We start from the raw sequence: 24465 nt of genomic DNA, 5'->3' as shown, positions 1-24465 counted from the left end.
TACTACATGCTACATACATACTACATATATACTACATACATACTACATACATGCTACATACATACTGCATGCTACATACATACTACATACATACTACATGCATGCTACATACATACTACATGCATGCTACATACATACTACATGCATGCTACATGCATGCTACATACATACTACATGCTACATACATACCACATACATACTACATACATACTACATACTACATATATACTACATGCATGCTACATACATACTACATGCTACATACATACCACATACATACTACATACATACTACATACATACTACATGCTACATACATACTACATATATACTACATGCATGCTACATACATACTACATACTACATACATACTACATATATACTACATACATGCTACATACATACTACATGCTACATACATACCACATACATACTACATACATGCTACATATATACTACATGCATGCTACATACATACTACATATATACATGCATGCTACATACATACTACATGCTACATGCATGCTACATACATACTACATACATACTACATGCTACATACATACCACATATATACTACATACATACAATACATTCATACAATACATACATAGACATACAGTACATATAACATAGAGTAACATACTTACCAATACTTGTCACATTGTTCCCCGAAGCCATTGTCTTTTCCGGAATAAATATTAACATAACAAACCACAAAAATACTCACCCACGATCCGAAGCAGTCCACGAGTGTGTCCCACGACGATCTTGGGTAGAGAACTGCAGCATCAGCTGTTGCTGCCGTTCTCTACGGGCTGCAGGAATCCAATGACGGAAGGTAGGTATCCTTCCGCACTGTATTCCTCCGCCACTTAAAAAAAAAAAAAGTCCCTAGTCTCACTTTATGCCATTGCTGTGTGGGAAATTCCCACGCAGCAATGGCATAAAGTGAGACTAGGGACTTTTTTTTTTTTAAGTGGCGGAAGAATACAGTGCGGAAGGATACCTACCTTCCGTCATTGGATTCCTGCAGCCCGTAGAGAACGGCAGCATCATCTGATGCTGCAGTTCTCTACCCAAGATCGTCGTGGGACACACTCGTGGACTGCTTCGGATCGTGGGTGAGTATTTTTGTGGTTTGTTATGTTAATATTTATTCCGGAAAAGACAATGGCTTCGGGGAACAATGTGACAAGTATTGGTAAGTATGTTACTCTATGTTATATGTACTGTATGTCTATGTATGTATTGTATGAATGTATTGTATGTATGTAGTATATATGTGGTATGTATGTAGCATGTAGTATGTATGTAGTATGTATGTAGCATGCATGTAGCATGTAGTATGTATGTAGCATGCATGTAGTATATATGTAGTATGTATGTAGCATGCATGTAGTATATATGTAGCATGTATGTAGTATGTATGTGGTATGTATGTAGCATGTAGTATGTATGTAGCATGTATGTAGTATATATGTAGTATGTATGTAGCATGTAGTATGTATGTAGTATGTATGTAGTATGTATGTGGTATGTATGTAGCATGTAGTATGTATGTAGCATGCATGTAGTATATATGTAGTATGTATGTAGCATGTAGTATGTATGTAGTATGTATGTAGTATGTATGTGGTATGTATGTAGCATGTAGTATGTATGTAGCATGCATGTAGTATATATGTAGTATGTATGTAGTATGTATGTGGTATGTATGTAGCATGTAGTATGTATGTAGCATGCATGTAGCATGCATGTAGTATGTATGTAGCATGCATGTAGTATGTATGTAGCATGCATGTAGTATGTATGTAGTATGTATGTAGTATGTATGTAGCATGCAGTATGTATGTAGCATGTATGTAGTATGTATGTAGTATATATGTAGTATGTATGTAGCATGTAGCATGTATGTAGCATGCATGTAGTATATATGTAGTATGTATGTAGCATGCATGTAGTATGTATGTAGTATGTATGTAGTATGTATGTAGCATGCAGTATGTATGTAGCATGTATGTAGTATATATGTAGTATGTATGTAGCATGTAGTATGTATGTAGCATGCATGTAGTATGTATGTAGCATGTATGTAGTATGTATGTAGTATATATGTAGTATGTATGTAGCATGTAGTATGTATGTAGCATGCATGTAGTATGTATGTAGTATTTTTTTTTTTTTTTTTAACTTTTAACACATTAGCCGGATGATGGGACTACTACTGTCCCATCATTGGCTAATGTGTCAATCACTGTCATGGTAGCAGGCATCGCCCGATGGGACTTGTAGTCCCATCGGACGATGCTTGCACAGACCCCCGGACATCAGCACAGCCCCCCGGCAGGCCGGCACAGCCCCCCGGCAGGCCGGTACAGACCCCCACAGGGTGCACAGACCACCGGCAGGCCGGCACAGCCCCCCGGCAGACCGGTACAGACCCCGGGCAGTCCACACAGCCCCCCGGCAGGCCGGCACAGCCCCCCGGCAGGCCGGCAGAGACCCCCGGAAGGCCCGAAATGACGGCGCATCATGATGCGCACACACCGCGCATCATGATGACGTCAGGCCGTCAATCAACTGAACTTCCGATTCCGATGCCGAATTCCGATATTGAAAAAATATCGGAAGTCGGTATCGGAATTCCGATACAGCAAGTATCGGCCGATACCCGATACTTGCGGTATCGGAATGCTCAACACTACTTGCAACGAATAGCGAGTTTCCGAGTCGGACTCGTTAGAGTCTAGCGATTCAGAGTATTTCAGGATTCGCCCATCCCTATTTATTACTTTTATTCTGCTTTGATATATTATTGCAGTTTATTGGTGTCTTGTCAGTTGTTAATTGATAGAGAGTACTGATAGTGCTGTGCTGACAACTAAAGGCCCTGTCACACACAGCGATCTCGCGACGCCACAGCGATCTCACCAGCAACGGGGATCAATGACTGGCCCCTCGCCGGGTATCGCTGATCATGCTCGATCGGCCTGGGCCATTTTTTGATCGCAGGTCTCCCGCTGGCCAGCACGCGTCGCTGCATGTGGCAGCGGGAGCCAATGATCAGCGAGGCTCCGACCGCTCCAAGTAGGCGCTGGGAGCTGGTCTCTAAGGTAAATTTTGGGTTACTAAGCAGCAGGCGTCTCTTAGTTACCTGATGTATACCTTAGAAACCTGCGTGCTGGCAGCTCCCGGCGCGAGCACGCAGGTTTCTAAGGTACACATCAGGTAACTAAGTGACGCGCGCCGCTTAGTAACCCGATATTTACCTTAGATACCAGCGTCCTCGCTGGTGCTGATTGCTGGTGAAGCTGCCTGTTTGGCAGCTCACCAGTGATCATGTAGCGATGCACCAATGATCCTGACAAGGTTGTATCGTTGTCGGGATCGCTGGTGCATCTTTGTGTGACGGGGCCTTAATTCTAATGTTAGATTAGTGGTCATTTGATCAGTTGTTTCCCCTCCCACTACTAAGGAGGGTACACAGTGATTGGAGTTTTGATGGAAAGTGAATGAGTCCCACTTCCTCCGAGTAAATGAGAAATCCAGAAAAAGCCAATTAAGCTTTCTTGGACAAATTCCTTTCAATAGTGCTGGAATGGACAGCAGAATGATGTTGTCTCTAGAGACTGTGAACAAACAACTACAGTATAAGGAGATATAAGATTTGCATAATTCCTTGTGGTCACGAGCATTCAGTGAATAACCAAGGACAAAGGAAGTTTCGTAAATTCACGCAATTTACTTCTCCATTTTCGGTACATGAACAATCCGGTCCCTGAATAGATTCAGTAGAGATCAGGAACGAACTGGATGTCCACAAGTTTCAAAAAGAAGACAAGGAATGGCATATTGTATACAACAATGAAGGCTTGGCATTAAAAATAGGACATTTTAAGATGATGTACCACATGGGATAGTTCAAGGTAAGAAGAAATTTCCCAAGAGCATAGGATGTCGAGGTACTGTTGATTAGACAGGATCTAATGAGCTACAAAGGGTGTGTGCACACGCTGTGGATTTTGCTGTGGATCCGCAGCGTTTCTGGCCCTGCGGGTCCGCAGCAGTATCTGCTGCATTGTACAGTACCATTTTACTCTATGTAAAATGGAAACCGCAGTGCACATGCTGCGGAATATTCCGCGCGGTTTTGCTGCGGTTTAAAATCCGCAGAAAGAAATGACATGTCACTTCTTTTCTGCGGATTCCGCTGCGGTTTACCATCTCCTCCATTGTAGAGGTGATAAACCGCAGGGCAAAACCGCAGCCTAATCCACAGGTCTTTTGACCTGAAATTTACAAAATCCGCGGGCAGAAATCCGCAGCACCTAAAAAACTACGTGTGCACATATCCTAAGACAATGAGTTGAAAGTATAGACATTTACGGTATATACATTGACATCGGTAATGGGAGTTTGGTGGGGCATATGACGGGTGCTGGGTGTTGAACAAAGATATACAAAGATCAAGGAAAGGATCAAGGGTAATAAGAAAAAGGGCTAAAGTGGCAAAGTTGGTGTTTGCAAGGATTAAAGGATCTCATAAGTAAATTGGGATTGTTGAAAAGTTTTGAGTTTGACCCCACTGGTGCCGAGATTGTGTGTCTCTCGTCCCTCATACCTGGCAGAGAGGTGGTTGCACATACCATATATAATCACTCCTTAGTTAGTGAAGGGGAGGCTTCAACACAGCAAAGTGAAAATGTAGCTACCGAGATATGATTAGTCACTGATTGTATTAGGCAGGGATCCTCAAACTACGGCCCGCGGGCCACATGCGGCCCGCGAAGGACTTTTATCCGGCCCCTGGCCAGGCTGACATTAACCGAACTGATTGCACCGCCCTCACTGCCGTGGTGAACCAATCAGCGCTGCAGCTCACAAACACTGCCACCCCCCTGACACGCCCACTAAAGAACTAGACTGCAGAGTGAAAACTCGCGGGCGGGACGAGGCGCCGAGGAAAGGCGTTGTGAAGCCCTCAGTATGCAGCAGAGACCACACAGACGACGTGTTTGTCATCACGCCGCCTGCTCGGCCTAATGACGTCACGCCGCCTGTGCCGGAAGAAGACTGAGACGAGCGGGCGCCTCTTCAGAACAGCAGGGGACATAGGTGAGTACTGTTTTTTTTTTTTTTCTTTTTAACTCCGGGTCCTATTGGGGACCTGTGCTGCAAAATGGGGACGTTTACATGCCTAGTAGGGACCTGTGCTGCGTATTGGGGACCTGTGCTACCTATTGGGGACCTGTATCTGCCTATTGGGGACCTGTGCTACCTATTGGGGACCTGTATCTGACTATTGGGGACCTGTACCTGCCTATTGGGGACCTGTATCTGCCTATTGGGGACCTGTGCTACCTATTGGGGACCTGTGCTACCTATTGGGGACCTGTATCTGACTATTGGGGACCTGTACCTGCCTATTGGGGACCTGTGCTGCCTATTGGGGACCTGTACCTGCCTATTGGGGACCTGTATCTGCCTATTGGGGACCTGTATCTGACTATTGGGGACCTGTACCTGCCTATTGGGGACCTGTGCTGCCTATTGGGGACATTTACCTGCCTATTGGGGACCTGTGCTGCCTATTGGGGACATTTACCTGCCTATTGGGGACCTGTGCTGCCTATTGGGGACATTTACCTGCCTATTGGGGACCTGTGCTGCCTATTGGGGACCTGTGCTACCTATTGGGGACCTGTTCCTGCCTATTGGGGACCTGTGCTGCCTATTGGGGACATTTACCTGCCTATTGGGGACCTGTGCTGCCTATTGGGGACATTTACCTGCCTATTGGGGACCTGTGCTACCTATTGGGGACCTGTACCTGCCTATTGTGGACCTGTGCTGCCTATTGGGGACCTGTGCTGCCTATTGGGGACCTGTGCTGCCTATTGGGGACATTTACCTGCCTATTGGGGACATTTACCTGCCTGTTGGGGACCTGTTCCTGCCTATTGGGGACCTGTGCTGCCTATTGGGGACCTGTTCCTGCCTATTGAGGACCTGTGCTGCCTATTGGGGACATTTACCTGCCTATTGGGGACATTTACCTGCCTATTGGGGACCTGTGCTGCCTATTGGGGACCTGTGCTACCTATTTGGGACCTGTGCTGCTTACTGGGGACATTTACCTGCCTTTTAGGGACCAATGCTGCCTCTTGGGGATTCTTGCACCACACTAGTCTGAGCCTGAGGTAAAAGTGGAGTTCCACCAATATGGGCACTGGTGAGGCTGCATTGATGGGCACTGATCAGGCTGCTTTGATGGGCACTGATCAGGCTGCATTGATGGGCAGTGCAGTCTGTATGTCTCTGTATGGGCAATTTTATTGCTGGTATATTGTTTTTGTAGCGCTGTATATATGTTGGTTTTTTACTAATAGCAATTTTGAATCCCTAGGAAACAATGATATCAAGAAAGAGAAAAAATTGACTCGAAGTGTAGGATATTCGAAGAACCCAAAAGAATCGGTAAGTTTGATGATTTAACGTTACTTCTTCATTTTTAATATTGTATTTGTTCCTATTTTGTTTTATGATTTCTAAATAAGATATGTGCAGAGTGCCTACGAATTTGGTGCTAATTTTTTTTTAAACTATATTCCGGCCCACCAATGGTCCGAGAGACCGTGATCTGGCCCCCTGTTTAAAAAGTTTGAGGACCCCTGGTATTAGGTATTTCCATCAATCTTATAGACACCTTCATGACCAGAGGTATTTCCGTTTTTGCGTATTCGTTTTTCGCTCCCATTATTCAGAGCCATAACTTTTTTATTTTTAAGTTAATATGGCCATGTTAGGGCATGTTTTTTGGAGGAAAAGTTGTACTTTTGAACAAAGCCATTGGTTTTAACATATTGTGTACTGGAAAATGGGAAAAAAATTCCAAGTGCGGTGAAATTGCAAAAAAGTGCAATTTTACAGTTATTTTTTTTTCCATGTTCACTAACTGCTAAAGCCAACCTGCCGTCATGATTCTCCAGGTCATTGCAAGTTCATAAACACCAAACATGTCTAGGTTCTTTTTTATTTAAGTGGTGAAAAAAAATCCAATATTTGGTAAAAAAAATAAAAAATAAAAACAGCGCAATTTTCCGAGACCTGTAGTGTCTCCATTTTTTGTGATCTGGGGTTGGGTGAGGGCTTATTTTTTGCATGCTGAGCTGATGTTTTTATTGATACTATTTTGGTGTAGATTTGATCTTTTGATCATCCATTATTGCTTTTTATTGCAATGTAGGGGCGACCAAAAAAAACGTAATTCTGAGGTTTTTATTTTTTTTTTCTCATTGCGTTCTTAAGCGATTGAGTTAATTCTTTGCTTATATTGATAGATCAGGCAATTCTGAATGTGGTGACACCAAATATGTGTATATTTGATTTTTTTATTGTTTTATTTAGAATGGGGTGAAAGGGGGGTGATTTGAACTTTTATTTTTTTTAACAGTCGCGGGTGGATGGCAATTCCATCTGTGGCTGTTGTGGGCACATGTTAGCTTTACAGATCAACTGTCAAGTGCCCGGAAAGATAGGAGTCCAACTTGGGCGTACTATTACATCCAACATCAGAAAGGGGGTTAAAAGTGAATGGATCAGAAGCCAAATGTGGGCTCCTCTGCTGCACTTTATTCAAGACAGAGTGGTGAAATCCTAGGGACCCAACTGTTGGACCACCTGGCAATTAGCAAGTTTGCAATGATTAAATGATAATTTAAAAAATGTACTAAATTGTTTTTGTTTTCTGGACAGTTGGCAACATCTTTAGGCTTGATCCAGACTATATTTGTGCCCACTGTCACGCACATCTGCTCCGAGGTATGTGCCTGGTAGTAGCATGATAGCAGGATCATGAGGCATCCATCCACCATAGGAGCCCACTGTAAAAGAAACATACACCACTAGAGTTGAGCGAAACGGGTCGTCCAAATTCAGAATCCGCCGACTTTTGCTAAAGTCGGGTTTCGCCGATCGAAACACGACCATAGCGTGAGGTCGGCCATGAGGTCGCCGACTTGAGCGCCAAAGTCGCGTTTCCCACAATCCTTCCAGCGCCTATTTTCAGCCAATCATGAAGGACGCACACTGTGGGCAACGCGATTACGTCAGCAGCGGCTCCCACCATGTTATAGAAGGGCATGCAAGTGATTGGCTGGCTTTGTGTGGCGTCACAGTGCCCATAAAAGGCCATGACTGCCGACCGCCATCTTACTTCTGCCGATCATAGCATAGGGAGAGGTTGCTGCTGATCGTTCTCAATAGGGAGAGTGTTTAGGCAGGGAAAAAGTTTAAAAAAATTGCTTGTGCTGATAGCGAATGTCACTGTAAAACACAACTGTATAGTGTGCAGTGACAGGGGAGGATATATTTGTGTGCAGCAGCTCTGTTGGTTATTAGGCTGCCTTATAAGGCTCCCTGATAGCTGCATTGCTGTTTGCACACTGCTAAGCAGAGTGCTTTTTTTAAAAGCAAAAATATTTTTATTCCTTTTTTCTGCACAGTTACCAATCCTTCATTTTTTCACACTTTTTTGTGCAGCAGCTCTGTTGGTTATTAGGCTGCCTTATAAGGCTCCCTGATGGCTGCATTGCTGTTTGCACACTGCTGTGCAGACTGCTTTTCTAAAAGAAAAATCCTTTTATTCCTTTTTTTCTGCACAGTAGATACTGAGCGTAAATTTTTTCACACACCGTATAGAGGTGTACGCTCCTCACACACTACCGTGTACTGGCTAGTATCACGGACAAATACATGCTATATGTGTGTGACTCCGTAAAAAAATACACGGAGATTAACATTTTTCTATACATACACCGTACAAAGGTGTCCGATTATCAAACAGTATCGGATATCTGGTGTTCTTATTACTGTCACATCTACACAGAGTCAGCGTGTGTGTGTGTGACTTTCCATAAATACATATACGGACATTTCCATTTCTTTATACACCATATTAAACAGAGTCAGCATGGTATGTAACTAATAAGTCATGTCAGACTAACTTAATTTCCTTCTATGACGGAATCACTGATTGGGTGGATCAAGGAAATGCTGTAGAAATAGTATATCTTGACTTCAGCAAAGCATTTGACAAAGTATCTCATACAATCCTTATTCAAAAAATGACTAAGTATGGCATGGACAAGGCAACTGTTAGGTGGATTCATAACTGGCTTAGTGATCGGACCCAAAGAGTGGTCGTAAATGGCTGCACATCCAGTTGGAAGAATGTCTCAAGTGGGGTACCACAGGGCTCTGTCCTGGGCCCTGTATTGTTCAACATCTTTATCAACGATTTAGATGAAGGAATTGAGGGTAAACTGATTTAATTTGCTGATGACACAAAGCTAGGAGGGATAGCTAATACTAGAGAAGAGAGAGAGAGGATTCAAAAAGATATAAATAAACTGGAGATGTGGGCAGCAACTAACAGAATGGTTTTTAACAGGGAAAAATGCAAAGTACTACATCTGGGCAATAAAAATGAAAAAAGCATATACAGAATGGGAGGAATAGGGCTAAGCAACAGCACATGTGAAAAAGACTTGGGTATACTAATAGATCACAGGCTGAATATGAGTCAACAGTGTGATGCAGCAGCAAAAAAGGCAAATGCAATTCTAGGATGTATTAACAGAAGCATACAGTCTAGATCACGTGAAGTCATTATTTCCCTCTACTCCTCTTTGGTCAGACCTCATCTGGAATATTGTGTCCAGTTTTGGGCACCACATTTTAAAAAAGACATCAACAAACTGGAGCAAGTTCAGAAAAGAGCAACCAGAATGGTGACCGGTCTGCAAACCCTGTCTTATGAGGAAAGGTTGCAGGATTTAGGATTGTTTAGTTTACAAAAGCAAAGACTGAGAGGAGACTTAATAGCTGTCTACAAATATCTAAAGGGCTGTCACATTGTAGAAGGATCAACTTTATTCTCATTTGCACAAGGAAAGACTAGAAGCAATGGGATGAAACTGAATGGGAGGAGACACAGATTATATATTAGAAAAAACTTTTTGACAGGTAGAGTGATCAGTGAGTGGAACAAGCTGCCATGAGAAGTGGTGAGTTCTCCTTCAATGGAAGTCTTCAAACAGAGGCTGGACAGACATCGGACTGGGATGATTTAACAAATCCTGCTTTGAGCAGGGGGTTGGACCAGATGGCCCAGGAGGTCCCTTCCAACTCTATGATTCTATGATTCTATATTGAGCAGTCCGATTGTCAAACAGTATCGGATATCTGGTGTTCTTATTACTGTCACATCTACACAGAGTCAGCGTGTGTGTGTGTGACACTCCGTAAATACATATACGGAGATTGACAATTTCACCAACATCTCTGATACAGTACCGTATATCTGCTTGTTGGATTACGGTGAAATACATATTGGCTGAGCGTCTGTGACTCACAAAATATATACGGAGATTTCACTTCTTACATACACCTTACACAGCTGTACGCTACTCATACAGTACCATTTCTCTGCTGGTATTTTTGGTACATTTTCCCAAACATGAGGAAGCCTGGTGGAAGAGTCCGTGGACGTGGGCGGGGGGGCGCAGCTGGTACTGATGGTAGTGGTGGTGCATCGGCTGGTTCTGGCAAAAGCACAATAGCAGCTAAGGCAGGAGGTGTTGAGCCTGCGTCATCGTCTGGCACAAGAAGGCCTTTAAGGTTCCCTTTTCTGGGAGTAGGTAAACCGCTTTTAAAGCCGGAGCAACAGGAACAGGTTTTGGCTTACATTGCCGAAACAGCCTTCAGCTCAATTGCCTCCTCTACTGAAGTTTAAAAAAATGCAAGCACTGAGTCGTCAGTGCAGGCTTCTGGTCAGGAACCACCTCTTTCCTTGTCTCCTTCACCCCCACTAAAAGTGAAGGATGTGGCAGCCCACACTTCAGATTACTCCATGGAGCTCTTTTCACAGGCTATGCCTGTGTTATCAAGTGAAATTCTGAATTCCCCAGTCCAACATGAATTGGAGATGGAGTGCACTGATGCACAGCCACTGCTAGATGATTCTGCTGGTACATTGATCCACAGCACTACATACCCCTCGCACTCTACAGAGCCAGAATGTGACACTGATGAAACTCAGGTGCCCCTTCCCGCATACTATACCACCTTACATGGTGACACAGAGGAAGGTGCAGATGAAAGTGCCGGTTCCCTGAGCAGGTGGGGGGCCCTACTCATGGGCGATGGCAGTGGCACAGGGCCCCTCATAGTACGCAAAAGTGTCTCTGCCGGTGGGAGGGCCCACTCGCCGTCAGACATACCATCGTACGATGAGGGGCCCTGTGCCAGTACCATCGCCCACGAGTGGGCCCCCCATGCTTGCTCAGGGCCACAGCACTTGCAATACTTACCTTTCCCTGCTCCACCGCCGTGACATCTTCCATCTTTCCTGACAGTGACATTCAGGTTACAGAGCGCGATGACATCACATCTGTTGGATTTCTGTCGCTGCACAGCAAGAATCCCAAGCCTTACTTCCAGCGGTCTCCCATTCCTCTCCAGCCGCAGAGGAGGTTGCTCAGCAAACTCGTCGGTCCAGGCACTATGCCCAGACCAGCTCCGTGGGTTTGCTTGCTGCTGCCACCTCTAGCACAGCTATGGCAATACATGCTGCTCAGCAGCAAGATTCTCCAGGGACCAAGTCCCCATGTCCCCATGTCGTGCCCCTGAGCATGCCCATGGAGGAAGGTCCCGGACGCTCACGGCTATAAAAGGTTCGCATGGCCGCTTGGCCATGCGCTAGGATAGACTGTATTTACAGACTATGTGGAGTGAGTGATGTATGCACGTATGAATGTCTCTGGTGAATGACTCATTAAGAAACCTCTACCCTTGGTACGCATGTGTTGTGCAGCCTAGCCTGCTAGCGCCCAGGCTTAGGCGTAGGTAGGTCAGAGGTTGAGTCAGGCATCAGTCCTCACCATGGACTCGGCACGCCTCAGTGCACGTGCTCCATAGCCAGCGTCTATAGCAGCGCTTGCGGCAGTGACGCCGCACGCTCAGTGGGCCTAGATGGACTCTAACCCCGTGTCCTTGGGGTAGAGTTCTGTGGCCGTACACTGTGCGCTCTTTTGGCCGGGCTCTGTGAGCTTAACATGCTCCGGCATCTGCGTTCAGTGGTTGTGCAGCTCTGTGCATTAACAGAGTTCGCCCCTGTTCACATTGGGTGACGTATCCCACATGTGACTGGTTTCACAGCGCTTAAGTCTTCCGCCATTACTTAGCAGCAGTGTACCACCTCTGCACGGTGGACCCAGGGCTGCGAACGCACCTACTATTATTTTATAATTTGGTGCGTTCCGCGAGCCCTAACAACGTCTGTATGCCCTCTACCGAAACAGAACAAGTGCAGAGAGCTTTAAAATGGCAATGCTGAGGAATCCAGAGTAGAGCAGTGCCCAGCCAGGAGAGGTATTTAATTTTTTTAAATGTTGCGAGCATTTTTTGGGGAGCAATATACACTGGACAATGACATATGGGGCCCATCATACACTGGAGCATCATCCATTTGGCCAATCATATACTGGAGCATTCCAAATGGGGGACATCAGACACTGGAGCAGCATTTATGGGGCCCATTATACACTGGAGCATTAGAAATGGGGCCCATTATATATGGAACATTATTTGGGCCCATAACACATTGGAGCATCGTCCATGGGAACCAACATATACTGGAGCATTCCAAATGGGGGACATCAGACACTGGAGCAGCATTTACAGGGCCCATTATACACTGGAGCATTAGAAATGGGGCCCATTATATATGGAGCATTATTTGGGCCCATAACACACTGGAGCATCATCCATGGGGACCAACATATACTGTAGCATTATGTGGAGCTCATCGTGCACTGTATGAAACATTATATGGGACCAATTATTCTGTATGGAGAAATATAGGGCTCATTACTCTGTATGGCGCACTAGGTGGTGACCATAATACTGTATGGAGTAATATACTGTCCGTTTTTTGAGCTACTGTAGAATTTAAAATAGATATCAGTCATGTCATGTAAGCAGTGAAGTATTTTTCATTGTACTATACCTATATTTCTGTGCCGTATCGGAGCATTATGACTTGTGGTATGTGTTAAAAGGGCGCACTGACACTATTTGGCCCAGGGCACATGAAAACCTGGCGCCAGCCCTACCCCCCCCACAACTTTAGCCAAATAACCCCCAGTTTTCAATGCGTAACTATTATTATAAAGTAAATTAAGGTTGCCAAGCTTAAGTAATAAGAATTGATGATGTTGGCATTGAAATGGGCACTGTAGGTGTTTTTACTGTCCTCCACTCCCTGCCGACTTTGCTTCCCCATTGACTTGCATTGGGTTTCATGTTTTCAGTCGGACCCCGACTTTGCCCTATAGTCGGCCGATTTCGTTCGACCAGACTTTTTAGAAAGTCGTGTTTCATGAAACCCGGACTCGACCCGAAAAAAGGAAAAGTCGCTCATCTCTATACACCACGTTATACATGTTATACATTTCCTTGCAGTACAACTCTGTATTATAGGAAAGTACAGTCTACTGTGCCTTCCTATAGAATTAAACAAACGCTAAGCAGCCACATGCCAGCCAGATGGATTTTGAAAGAACCCACTTATTTCTTCTAATGAATGGTTGCCTTCGCGACGTGACAGTGCAATTTCAAGAGATCTTTTTGTATAACAAATCATGTATATTGCCAAATTAATACTGCCAAATACAGCTTGTCTCACACTACTATGTACCCAAGTAAGATGCAATATCCAAATATTACCTCCTAACTAATTGTATATAATATTACCATATGCAATAGCTCTCATGTTCTGCAATTCCATTCCTAAATTAATACCATCATGTAAGAAAAAATAATGGATTTTTTAACCTTGCTTCCAGGGTGCATTCCTAATAGACACGGTTTTACAGTCTCTAAAATTAGCCCTGAAGATAGGCTTGTACCAATATGCCTGTTTTCACATGTTAAATATATAAAAAGACATGGATCTTGGCAAGGGAGAAGGAAAAAATGAAAGTGGGGAAAAAAAGAAAAATGGCTGATCCTATAGGTATTACGTAAAAACTTCTGATTGAAAATATATATGGCCTTTGATATCTTGCGATTGCAGACTAATGGAGCTTTTACCAGTCTTTAGTAAATTATGGAAAACTCTTTGTAGCTAAACAAACAAAACTTTATCGACGATCAGTCATTTTTTATTTTTTTATTCAGGAATAAAACAAAAACACAGCAAATATACATATAAAGCCATAGATTAGACATATCTTCCTAAACATCTGTAACGTGATGAAGAATCCACATTGTGACCTTAGTTTCGTGGAGATCAGTCTTTTTACTGAACTAATGGTAGTTTATGAAATGAAACAGCATCATTTAAAGTATATATTTGCTGCGTCAAATTTGTTCCATATAGTCTTACCTGAATGTTAGTTGTGTTCTTGGTATGCCAGGTGGCCTCTCAACACTTTCTCTTCTAATGGTGACCCTTGACAGCTTGTCTCTTGCTCTTTGGAAGTTGGGGACATTAATGGCTTCCAACCTCCCTGGTGTTCATGCTCTGGTGGAAGAAAATTTAGAATTGAGAGTCCTCAATGGTTGATACCTTTTAATGGCTAAGGCCGGAGTCACACTAGCGATTAAATCGGACGAATGCAATGCGATAAAAAAAAATCGCATTGCATTTGTCCCAATGTTATTCAATGGTGCTGCTCCCATCATGCGTTTTTTTATCGGATCCGTTCCTCGGACCAAGACAATCACAGCATGCTGCGATTGTCACCGATTTTCGGATCGGATTCGACAATGCAAGTCTATGGATGAGATTAAAAATCGCATTGAAAACGCACCATACGTGCGACTTGCGATTAAATCGCACGACTTCTCCTGGTCAACAGGAAATAGCAGGAGGCATGGCCAGGAAGCTTTGGGATGCAAATTTCTCTTGCAGCATAAAAAAAACCAGGAAGAACGCCTCCACGGAGTCCTCCATCATGTCCACGCCAGTCAATGTGGAAATGCTGATAGTTCTGGTCCAGGAGACGCCAGAACTATGGGACCAGAGAGATCCCCACTATGCTGACCGCATAGAGGCAGCGTGGGGAAGAATCTGTAGGCAGATGTTCACTGGATATGCGGCAAGACCTCAGGAGGAGCGGGACCAAATTAGTAAGTGAAATAATGTGTACACATAATCCCCCAAATCTAATCTGCTCAATGTAACTCCCAATATGCATCATTGCTGAGATATCTGGACATATTTACTCCGCCATTTTTATTGTGTGCATATTGACAACATCTAAATTACCACTCCCTGACTGGTGGTACCATGACGAATTTGCCTTAATACAATTTGAAATATTTAGCTAATTGTTCTGCCACAAAATGCATTGGTCACCTTGTTTTTTTGCCCGTATCTTAGCCACTATATAACATTTATTTTTGGACTCGAAAGATCATAGATGTTCGCATTATTACCACAGGTTTATCAAAATGTTGTTAGCAATTCTTTTGGTTAGAATGTCCTTTCTAGTAGGCCTCAACCTTGTAACAACCCTGCTGGCATCACTGCATGGCCTCCCATTCCCTGCACACCAACTTACTTTCTGCTTCAAGCCATGCTGTGAACTCTGTCTGTTGCCAGCCCTGAGCTCCAGGTGCTATGCCTCTTGTTTTCCTGCTTGCTCTCCATGTTTCCTGACTGTGTGTATAGGGGGCAGCGCCTGAACTCTCTGGTTCTTATGCAGTCAGGGTATACCTGTGTAATATGTCCCTGACCAATCACCTAGAGCTCTTGACTATTTAGTTTCGCCACACCCACTGACCTTTGCCTGTGCAATGTCTATACTCAGTATCTTGCTGCTGAGGAAGCCAGGCCCTGTTCTGTGTATCTCCTTCTCTGGAGGAATACTTCTTGTCTTGCCTTGTACCTTGTCTGCCTGCCAGGAGGCTGAATATCCTGGCGCCTGAGTCTTGTTCCCAGTGCCTTGTCTGTTCTCTGTCCGCCTGCTAGGAGGCAGAATATCCTGGTCCTTGTGTCTTTGCCCCTGTGTCTCTGTCTGAACTCAGTCTTACCTCTGTCTGTCAGTCTCCTTGTTTGTGGTTCCTTCTCTGCCGTGTCTTTCCTTGTGTCCTCCCTGTCTGTGCATCTGCACCTTTGCAGCTTTATCTGTGCATCTGCACCCTTGCAGCTTTATCTGTGCATCTGCACCCTAGCCGCTGTCTGCCTGCTCCGCACTCCTGCGTCTCTGCCTGCTCCGCACTCCTTCCTGCCTATATCCATACCTACACCTCCTGTGTGAACAGGTCCAAACCTGTTCTCTCATATACCACGCCCGCTTGCCCAGTGTCTCCAAGCCTTGCCCAGTGTCTCCAAGCCGTGCCCGCTTGCCCAGTGTCTCAGCCGTGCCTGTCGTGTCTGCCTGCCTGCCAGTCTATAGCACCTGTCGAAGTGACTTGTCCCCGAGTGGGATCAGCAGCCACAGCCAGACACCACCCTGGAGTGGCACCTGACAGCTACCTGCCGCACAAGCCTGACCTCACCATCAGAGGCTCCAGTGAAGACCGAGGTAGCTGTCATAATTACGCCCCTTCCAGGGTAGTCTGGTTTGCGTCACAGTGGGGCCACAAACCCCCGGCTCGCGCCATTCAGTCAAGGCGCGAGCGTGACAAACCTTTTCCTTATTTTTTGGATTGGTGTGGAGCCAACAGGAATATAAATCATATCATTTCGAAAATGTGTGCCTAAGCATAGGTAAACCCTTGATTCCATAGCCATATGTGTGTTGTTACAAAATCCGGTGTTTTTGTTAACATTGTAGTGACTGATGTAACAATGCGTTGGCGCAGCTGCAGGGACACATATAGGAGGGAGAGACAGCTGAGGTCCCGTAGTGGAGCGGCCGGAACCACCAAGAGAAAATACGTGTACTTCGACCGCCTACATTTCCTTGCTCCTGTGATGGATCTGAGACCGTAAGTGCATGGTTTAACGTAGTACTATGGATATTCTCTATGCAAAATTTCATTTGTTATTTTTTACATTGTAGCACCGAGTCAAACCTCACAGAGAGGGCGACGGTTTCCGACTCTGAGCTTGTGATTGATCCTGAGTGGGATGTTGCTGCAGGGTCCGGGCCATCTGCAGGACTTCCAAGAGCCACACCACCACCACCAAGATCACCACCACTATCTGTTAGCCAGCCAGCACGATGACTGGGGCAACAGTAGCAGCCCCACCATGCCACTGGATACCTCTACTCAGCCTTCAGCCCTACTACGACGAGGCAGGTGCAGGAGAGAAGGAGCACCTTTGGGAACAAGGATGCAGGTGGACCGAGGTGTATTGGACTACTTGTCCACAGCTGCTCATGATGATGGGAAGGAGGCTTATGGGCGCAGTCTGGCACAGTATTTGAGGGCAATTCCCCGTGGGTTCAGGCTGCGTACGAGAGGGGCTCTCCAAATCGTTTTGGATGCCAGCACACCACCCAATAATCCCTGCAGTGTGTTTCAGTTTCTTGAAAGGTGGCAGCTTTCCGATGAGAATCAAACTGATAGGCTGGTTGGACTTGATGTGACAAGTCAACCATGCTTGGAACGTGTTCCACCTCCTCCTCCACGGGTGCCAACACCTCCGCCTCAGCCTGCACACATCCCCAATGTGGCTCCACAGGTCCAATATATGGGCCAGAGCGCACATGGCCAATATGGCCACTTTAACGTACCCAATGTTGGTGGGTGGACACAACATGGGTATGTTAGACCTGGACATATTGGGGGATATGGCCAATTAGGGCAGCCCTACCGGGACTACCCACACCAATATCACAATTACCCCTACCCAAACCCACAAATTGATCCTGGCAGGATGCAACAGATGGCACAGCCAGCTGCCAGCGCACAGGGGGACAGAGATGTGGCCCAGTAACTAAGGCCAAATGTCCAAACAGGACCCCCACCTTCACCACCCCCAACCTACCTTGACTTGTAGGTTTTCGTTTTTGCCTTGATGTAATGTTTTGTGTTTTATACATGATGTTTCATTTTGGGTTGGACTGTTAAATACTAATGTGATAACATTAGGCAATATGCCATTATGATGGTTATTAGGTATGGCAATATAAAAAAAAAAACAAGTAATAAACTTGTTAATATTCACAATGTGTGTCTGTTCATGTTCGTACATGTTCTGTAATGTGGTAGATATATATAGTTAAAAGTACTGTTTAAAAACAAAAAAAAACAAAAGGACAAGCAAAAAATCTTTATGAGAACACAACACAACAAAAGCTACATAGATAAGGCATCATCTGGCCAGTGAGTAGCACCCTGAGGTGTTAGAAAATAAGTTGTAAACACATCACGTACTTTGAGTCCGGAAATTGGACGACGGGGTGGGTTTACATGTGTCGTTGGCCTAGACACATTAGCAGACTCAACTTCAGCATCATCAGGTGAGGGACAGTCATGAATTTGTTGTGAAGTTATGTAGGACAACACAGGCTTTAATAACTTCATTGACATTAGCTTCACTCAGCTGAATTGCGGACTGTAGGACACTCCATTTGGCCGTAAGAATACCAAAGGCACACTCCACCAGTCGCCGAGTACGTGATAGGCGAAAGTTAAATATTCTACGCCAGTGGTCAAGGGTTCGTTGTGGATATGGCCTCATGACATGTCTGCTCAATTGAAATGCCTCATCTGCTACAATAACATAAGGCACCGGTTCCAGATTTGAGTTGGGAAGCTGACGTGGTGGTGATAGGTCAAGCTCATTATTACGCAGCCGCCGACCCATAATGGAAGAATTGAAGACTCTTGAGTCTCCAGTTCTTCCATAGGCCCCAATATTTACAATTATAAACCTGTAGTGAGTGTCAACCAAAGCCAACAATACTACAGAAAAATATTGTTTATAATTATAGACTTGGGACCCTGAGTTCGGCGGCTTACGCACACGGATGTGCTTCCCATCTAGGGCTCCAATACATTGTGGAAACTGGCACATGTCCTCAAATCCACAGGAGATATGCAAACAGTCAGGCATTTTGGGCTCCGGCATTACCACATGATGGAGTATGGTCCAGATTTGGGAGCACGTAGACCGTACTATGCCAGAGATTGTTGATTTCCCAATTAAAAATTCTAAATGCAGACCAGCATATGAAAGGCCAGTTGAAAGGAAGCTAAAAGAAATAAAAACAAAAAACAAGAGGACACAGCACAACAAACTACAAATACAGTTTAAAACACATTTAAAGTCGAGGAATTCTAAAGTAGGCATGATGAACATTAAATTACATGCCATGGCTTGGTTCCGTAAGCCACAAGCATATAAATGTTTTTGGGAGATGTGGTGGCAATAAGAAATAAGGTTCAAGGTCTGTTAAATATGCAGCTTCACACATCAACATATTGGTTTCAGACATACCGTAAGGTGAGGAGTAGACGCTCGTCTGCAGAAATAGCTTTGCGCATCCTTGTGTCCTGAAACGTGATCCCAGGGCGCACAATCTCCAGCAAAATATCAAAGGTAGCAAGGCTCATCCAACAATATTGATAGAACTTCTCCGGATGGCTACGCAGAGATGTATAGAGACGGTGGAAATGGCCTTTAGATGTCCTTCTGAGCAAAAGTGGATGGACCCACATTCATCTACACCTCCTCGGATCCACAATCACAGGGTATTGCTCCCCAAAACGTCGGGATATAACCCAACAGAAAAGAACACGCTCAGTGGTGTTAAAAGTGAGCCTGTCTGTCATGTTTAGCACAAAGCAGAGCTAACCTAATCCAAGCACTGACTGTATGTCAAAGGTAGCAGGCTCACACCTGTTGGAAATACCATAAATGTAGGGCAGGATGATTTTTTTTAAATGAGTTTCAGGCCTAAAAACCGTTATTTGTCAATTTTGGAATGGTCTGAAAAAAATAATCGCAAGACGGATGTCAAACGGATGGTTACATGCGATTAAAATCGGATGAATGAAGAAAAATCGCATCAAAAACGGATCACTGGTCAAGAAACATTTGTGCGATTTCGGACCATTAAAATCGGACCGATTTTTTATTCGTTATGTGTGACTCCAGCCTAACTGAAAAGATGGTAACAAGTTGCAAGCTTTCGAGACTACTCAGGTCTCTTCATCAGGCTAGACTAATACCAAATCTGAAGGATAACATATTTATACAAAAGACAGCACAGAAATAACCCAATAGCTAAGACAAGTGATGTGAAGTGGAATAGTCATTATGGGAGAAGGTTAAGCACATATATTGGAGCAGTTCATAGATAAGCAGTGTGAAGGTTTTATTGCCCTCTGTCTGGTTCTGTGTTGTGATGACCCCAGAAGGTCTAAAGAGCAAATTCCTTAATTGATGTAAAAAGACATAAAGACACCCTTCTGTTTTAGTGTTTCTCTTTCAATTTCTTTCTCTTCTGTGGTGTGCCACCAAGTCAATGAACATCTCACTAACATAGCTATGCTCTCTTCTGGTCTTCCATTCTTAGTTTTCTCCAGCATTGACCCCTATCTCTGTGCTTTGCAATCAATGTTGACTATATAGACACCACTTTTTTACAAAGAAAACAATAACACCAAACTGTTACTTTCTTCAAACATTTGTAGGTGGTATCCTGAAAGAAATAACCATAATCTGTGACCAGGGCAGGGTAGATATCATGATCTGTCACATGGGCAGCCCACAAGTTGTGCAAAGTTTCTTAAGGCTTTGGGGAAATTACATTTCGCACCAAGAATTTGTGGCTTCCTTGATACAGGAAAGATGTATATCTTTGTACCGTGTTAGCCAGTAGATAGAAAAATATTCAGAATTGAGAGTCCTCAGTGGTTGATACCTTTTAATGGCTAACTGAAAAGATGGTAACACATTGCAAGCTTTCGAGACTACTCAGGTCTCTTCTTCAGGCTAGACTAATACAAAATCTGAAGAGTCACATATTTATGCATATTTCTGTGTTGTATTGTGCATAAATATGTGACTCTTCAGATTTTGTATTAGTTTAGCCTGAAGAAGAGACCTGAGTAGTCTCAAAAGCTTGCAATGTGTTACCATCTTTTCAGTTAGCCATTAAAAGGTATCAACCACTGAGGACTCTCAATTCTGAATATTTTTCGGGCTTCTTTGGGGCTTTCATCTATAGATTTGGACAGAATCCTCGGTGGAGCCTTTCACTATAATGAAGTAGACAGAGTTACTTTTGTGCTTCGTCTGGCTTCTGTTCTGAAGTTGTCAGCCTTTTTTATGCAGGTACCAAAGGGGAGTAGATGACTTCAGATAGAAGTCTCGACAGAGCAAGTTAGATCTTGCCTAAGATACTTGCATATTCTTTGAAATTGTCTGCATCAAATTTCTACAGGCTTGGAGTACAAGACCAAAAAATGAAATGTCAATCTTAATAAATTCTTGTGTTTTATTTAGTTTTTCTTACATTTGCAATTTATTTTGACACAGGCCCTATAGAATACAGATAGACAATACTGAATATGCAGTTTACAAGAAATTCGATTTTCATGGACTATTTGCTTTTAATTTTGATTTTATGTCAGCTATGGAACAGTAAGTATAATCTTTCATATAATCAATAATGGTTTACATGTGATGAGACATCTCTTTAAAGAACCTGGTGTTTAACCACTATCTAATTTATCCAACATCAGCAAAATAAGCCATTTTTAGTACTCTGGTTGGCCTGTACATTAGCATGAATCATTCTACTGCTTGACTGATATTGAGAATGTGCAACCACCAGGACACATGATGTGGGCGTTGCAGGAAGGAATCAACAAAACTCCTAACCATGCAAAAAAAGTATTTGACAGCAATATCTAGACACAGAATATAAAATATGTAATTGTGACCTCATTAAATTACATTTGACAACGTTTCGGTCTATTGGGTGTCTCACCAGAAAATTGTTACAACAGTGAAAAAATATGCGTAGAGTTCCTTTGTGAATGTCACAGCTATAGACCCACAATGTAATTCTTGTTTTCCGGTAACCAGTACTGTGATCACACATTTTTATTTTATTAATCACTTAGTTAACTTCTAGATTTTCTAAAGATGATAAAAAACTACATCTGGGTATGAGAGGAAATACAATTGTGCTCAAAACTTTACATACCCCTCAGAATTTTTGCTTTCTTGCCCTTTTTTCAGAGAATATGACTAATACCAAAATTTTTCTCCACTCATGGTTAGTGGTTGGGTGAAGCCATTTATTTTCAAACTACTGTGTTTTCTGTTTTTAAATCATAATGACAACCCAAAATATCCAAATGACCCTGATCAAAAGTTTACACACCATGGTGATTTTGGCCTGATAACATGCACAGAAGTTGACACAAACAGGTTTTACTGGCTACTAAAAGGTAAAAATCCTCTCCTGTGACCTGTTTGCTTGTAATCAGTGTGTGCGTGTGCATAAAAGCTGAGTGAGTTTCTGGGATCCAAACAGACTCTTGCATCTTTCATCCAGCCACTGACATTTCTGGATTGTGAGTCATGGGTAAAGCAAAAGACTTGTCAATGGATCTACGGGAAAAGTAGCTGAACTGTATAAAGCAGTAAATATGCACAATAAGGAGGCACTTGAAGAAAAAACGGCTGAATCACCAGATGAAAGCCATTACTGTGCAATTACCACAAAGTATCCTACAATACACAAAACAGAGAAACAAGCCTCAAAACTTCCGGATCAAGGTAATTTGGAGTGATAAGACCAAAATTGAACTTTTTGGCCACAACCATAAACATTACATTTGGAGAGAGATCAACAAGGCTTATGATGAAAGGAACACCATTCCTACTGTAAAGCACAGAGGTGGATCGCTGATGTTTTGGAGATGTGTGAGCTACAAAGGCACAGGGAACTTGGTCAAAGTTGAAAGAAAGATGAATCCAGCACGTTAGCAGAAAATACTACTGTGCATGGGACATATTTGGACAAAATGACAATGATCCAAAACACAAGGCCAAGTCGACCTGTCATTGACTGCAGCAGAACAAAGTGAAGGTTCTGGAGTGGCCATTTCAGTCTCCTGACCCAATAATTTACAGCAACTGGAGGCCTTTTGCCAAGAAGAGTGGGCAGCCTTACCAAATGAGAAAATAAAAAACCTCATCCACAACTACCACAAAAGACTTCAAGCTGTCAGTGATGTTATAGGAGGCAATACACTTTAAGAAATGGGGTATGTAAACTTTTGATCAGGTTCATTTGGATGTTTTGGGTTGTCCTTATGATTTAAAAAGAGGAAACAGTGGTTTGACAATAAATGGCTTCACCCAACCAATAGTCATGAGTGGAGAAAAAGTTTTGGTGTTATCATTCATATTCTCTGAAAAAAAAGCCAAGAAGCCAAAAATTCTGTTGAGGTATGTAAACTTTTAAGCACAAATATATGAGCAGGCTAAGGGTTGCTTCATAAGTGTGTGTAAAACATGATTGATCCTGCAAGATAATATAAGTTACCGGTTGTGGGAGATTTTGTTTTAAAGCTTATCCAAGTCTAAAAATTCATAGAGTCCAGATGGTGAGATGTGTGGTGCTGTTTGCAGGGTCACCACATTGGATAGTGGCTGAACCGCTATCACTTGCAGCCTAGCCAAGAAATTTCTCTCTTCTTCTAGTGAAGTTGAATTGAGTCAGTTCCTTGGTTATATGGCTGCTGTCTGGCCACAAGGTTCCTTGTTGTTTTTCCCAAAGATCTGAAATAGTTAGCCTCACAACCATTAGCCAATAGACACATAAAACTTGGCTAAATTTTGATCAGTTGTAACTAAATTTGTATGGGTCAGCCTCTGGATCCCTATATGGGATGTGGTGGAGAAGGACCTTTTGGACCCTGAGAAATCTCATCTGGGCCAAAATTACAAAAGTCCTAACTTTTCATTTCACATCTTCTAATACAAAATGTATTATTTAACATAATGTCTGTTTTTTTTAATACAGAGATAAACTGTCAAACACCAGGCTATCAAATACGAACTCATCCACAAGTGCGAGTACAGAGAGGTCTATGTGCCCATGTTCCCTGCACATTTACTGTGCCCACAAATGTAAGACTAAGTAGAAATACCAATGGATTCTGGTACAAATTACTTGGACAAATGGGTCAGCTTGTGGCTGCCCGAGGAGATTCTAGGTATTACACAAATGGATATTTCTTCCTTATTGGGGATGTGACCAGAGGAGACTGCTCATTATACATAGAAGAACCAATGAGTACAGATGAGGGTGTGTATTTATTCAGAATTGAGGCTCCTCAGACACAGTTCAGCTATACAAACATCCAGCCTTTTGTGAAAGTAACAGGTGAGTGTAACGATAACATAAGTGGCCATAATAGACGCCAGTTCTTTACTTTTCAATCCATTTTGCACATTCTCTAAACAAGTAAAAAA

At 43.4% G+C, this 24465-nt stretch overlaps 1 protein-coding gene across 2 annotated transcripts in view; it reads left to right on the top strand.

Moving 5' to 3' along the window:
* The first annotated feature begins 3788 nt into the window (after nt 1-3788).
* Nucleotides 3789-24465, top strand: part of LOC141085324 (sialic acid-binding Ig-like lectin 8) — a 55798-nt gene continuing 35121 nt past the window's right edge. Inside the window, exons 1-4 of one of the 2 annotated variants that reach the window (XM_073570607.1) lie at nt 3789-3928; nt 6409-6479; nt 21511-21615; nt 24014-24376. In XM_073570607.1, coding sequence (XP_073426708.1) covers nt 21543-21615; nt 24014-24376 — 436 coding nt within the window. In that variant the 5' untranslated portion in view covers nt 3789-3928; nt 6409-6479; nt 21511-21542. The remainder of the gene's footprint in view (nt 3929-6408; nt 6480-21510; nt 21616-24013; nt 24377-24465) is intronic. The other variant, XM_073570608.1, reaches the window with a different exon arrangement.

Source organism: Dendrobates tinctorius, unplaced genomic scaffold, assembly GCF_039654945.1.
Source record: "Dendrobates tinctorius isolate UK_male_01 unplaced genomic scaffold, ASM3965494v1 ptg000028l, whole genome shotgun sequence".
NCBI classification, from domain to species: domain Eukaryota; kingdom Metazoa; phylum Chordata; class Amphibia; order Anura; family Dendrobatidae; genus Dendrobates; species Dendrobates tinctorius.
This window is presented reverse-complemented; position numbering and strand designations above follow the sequence as displayed.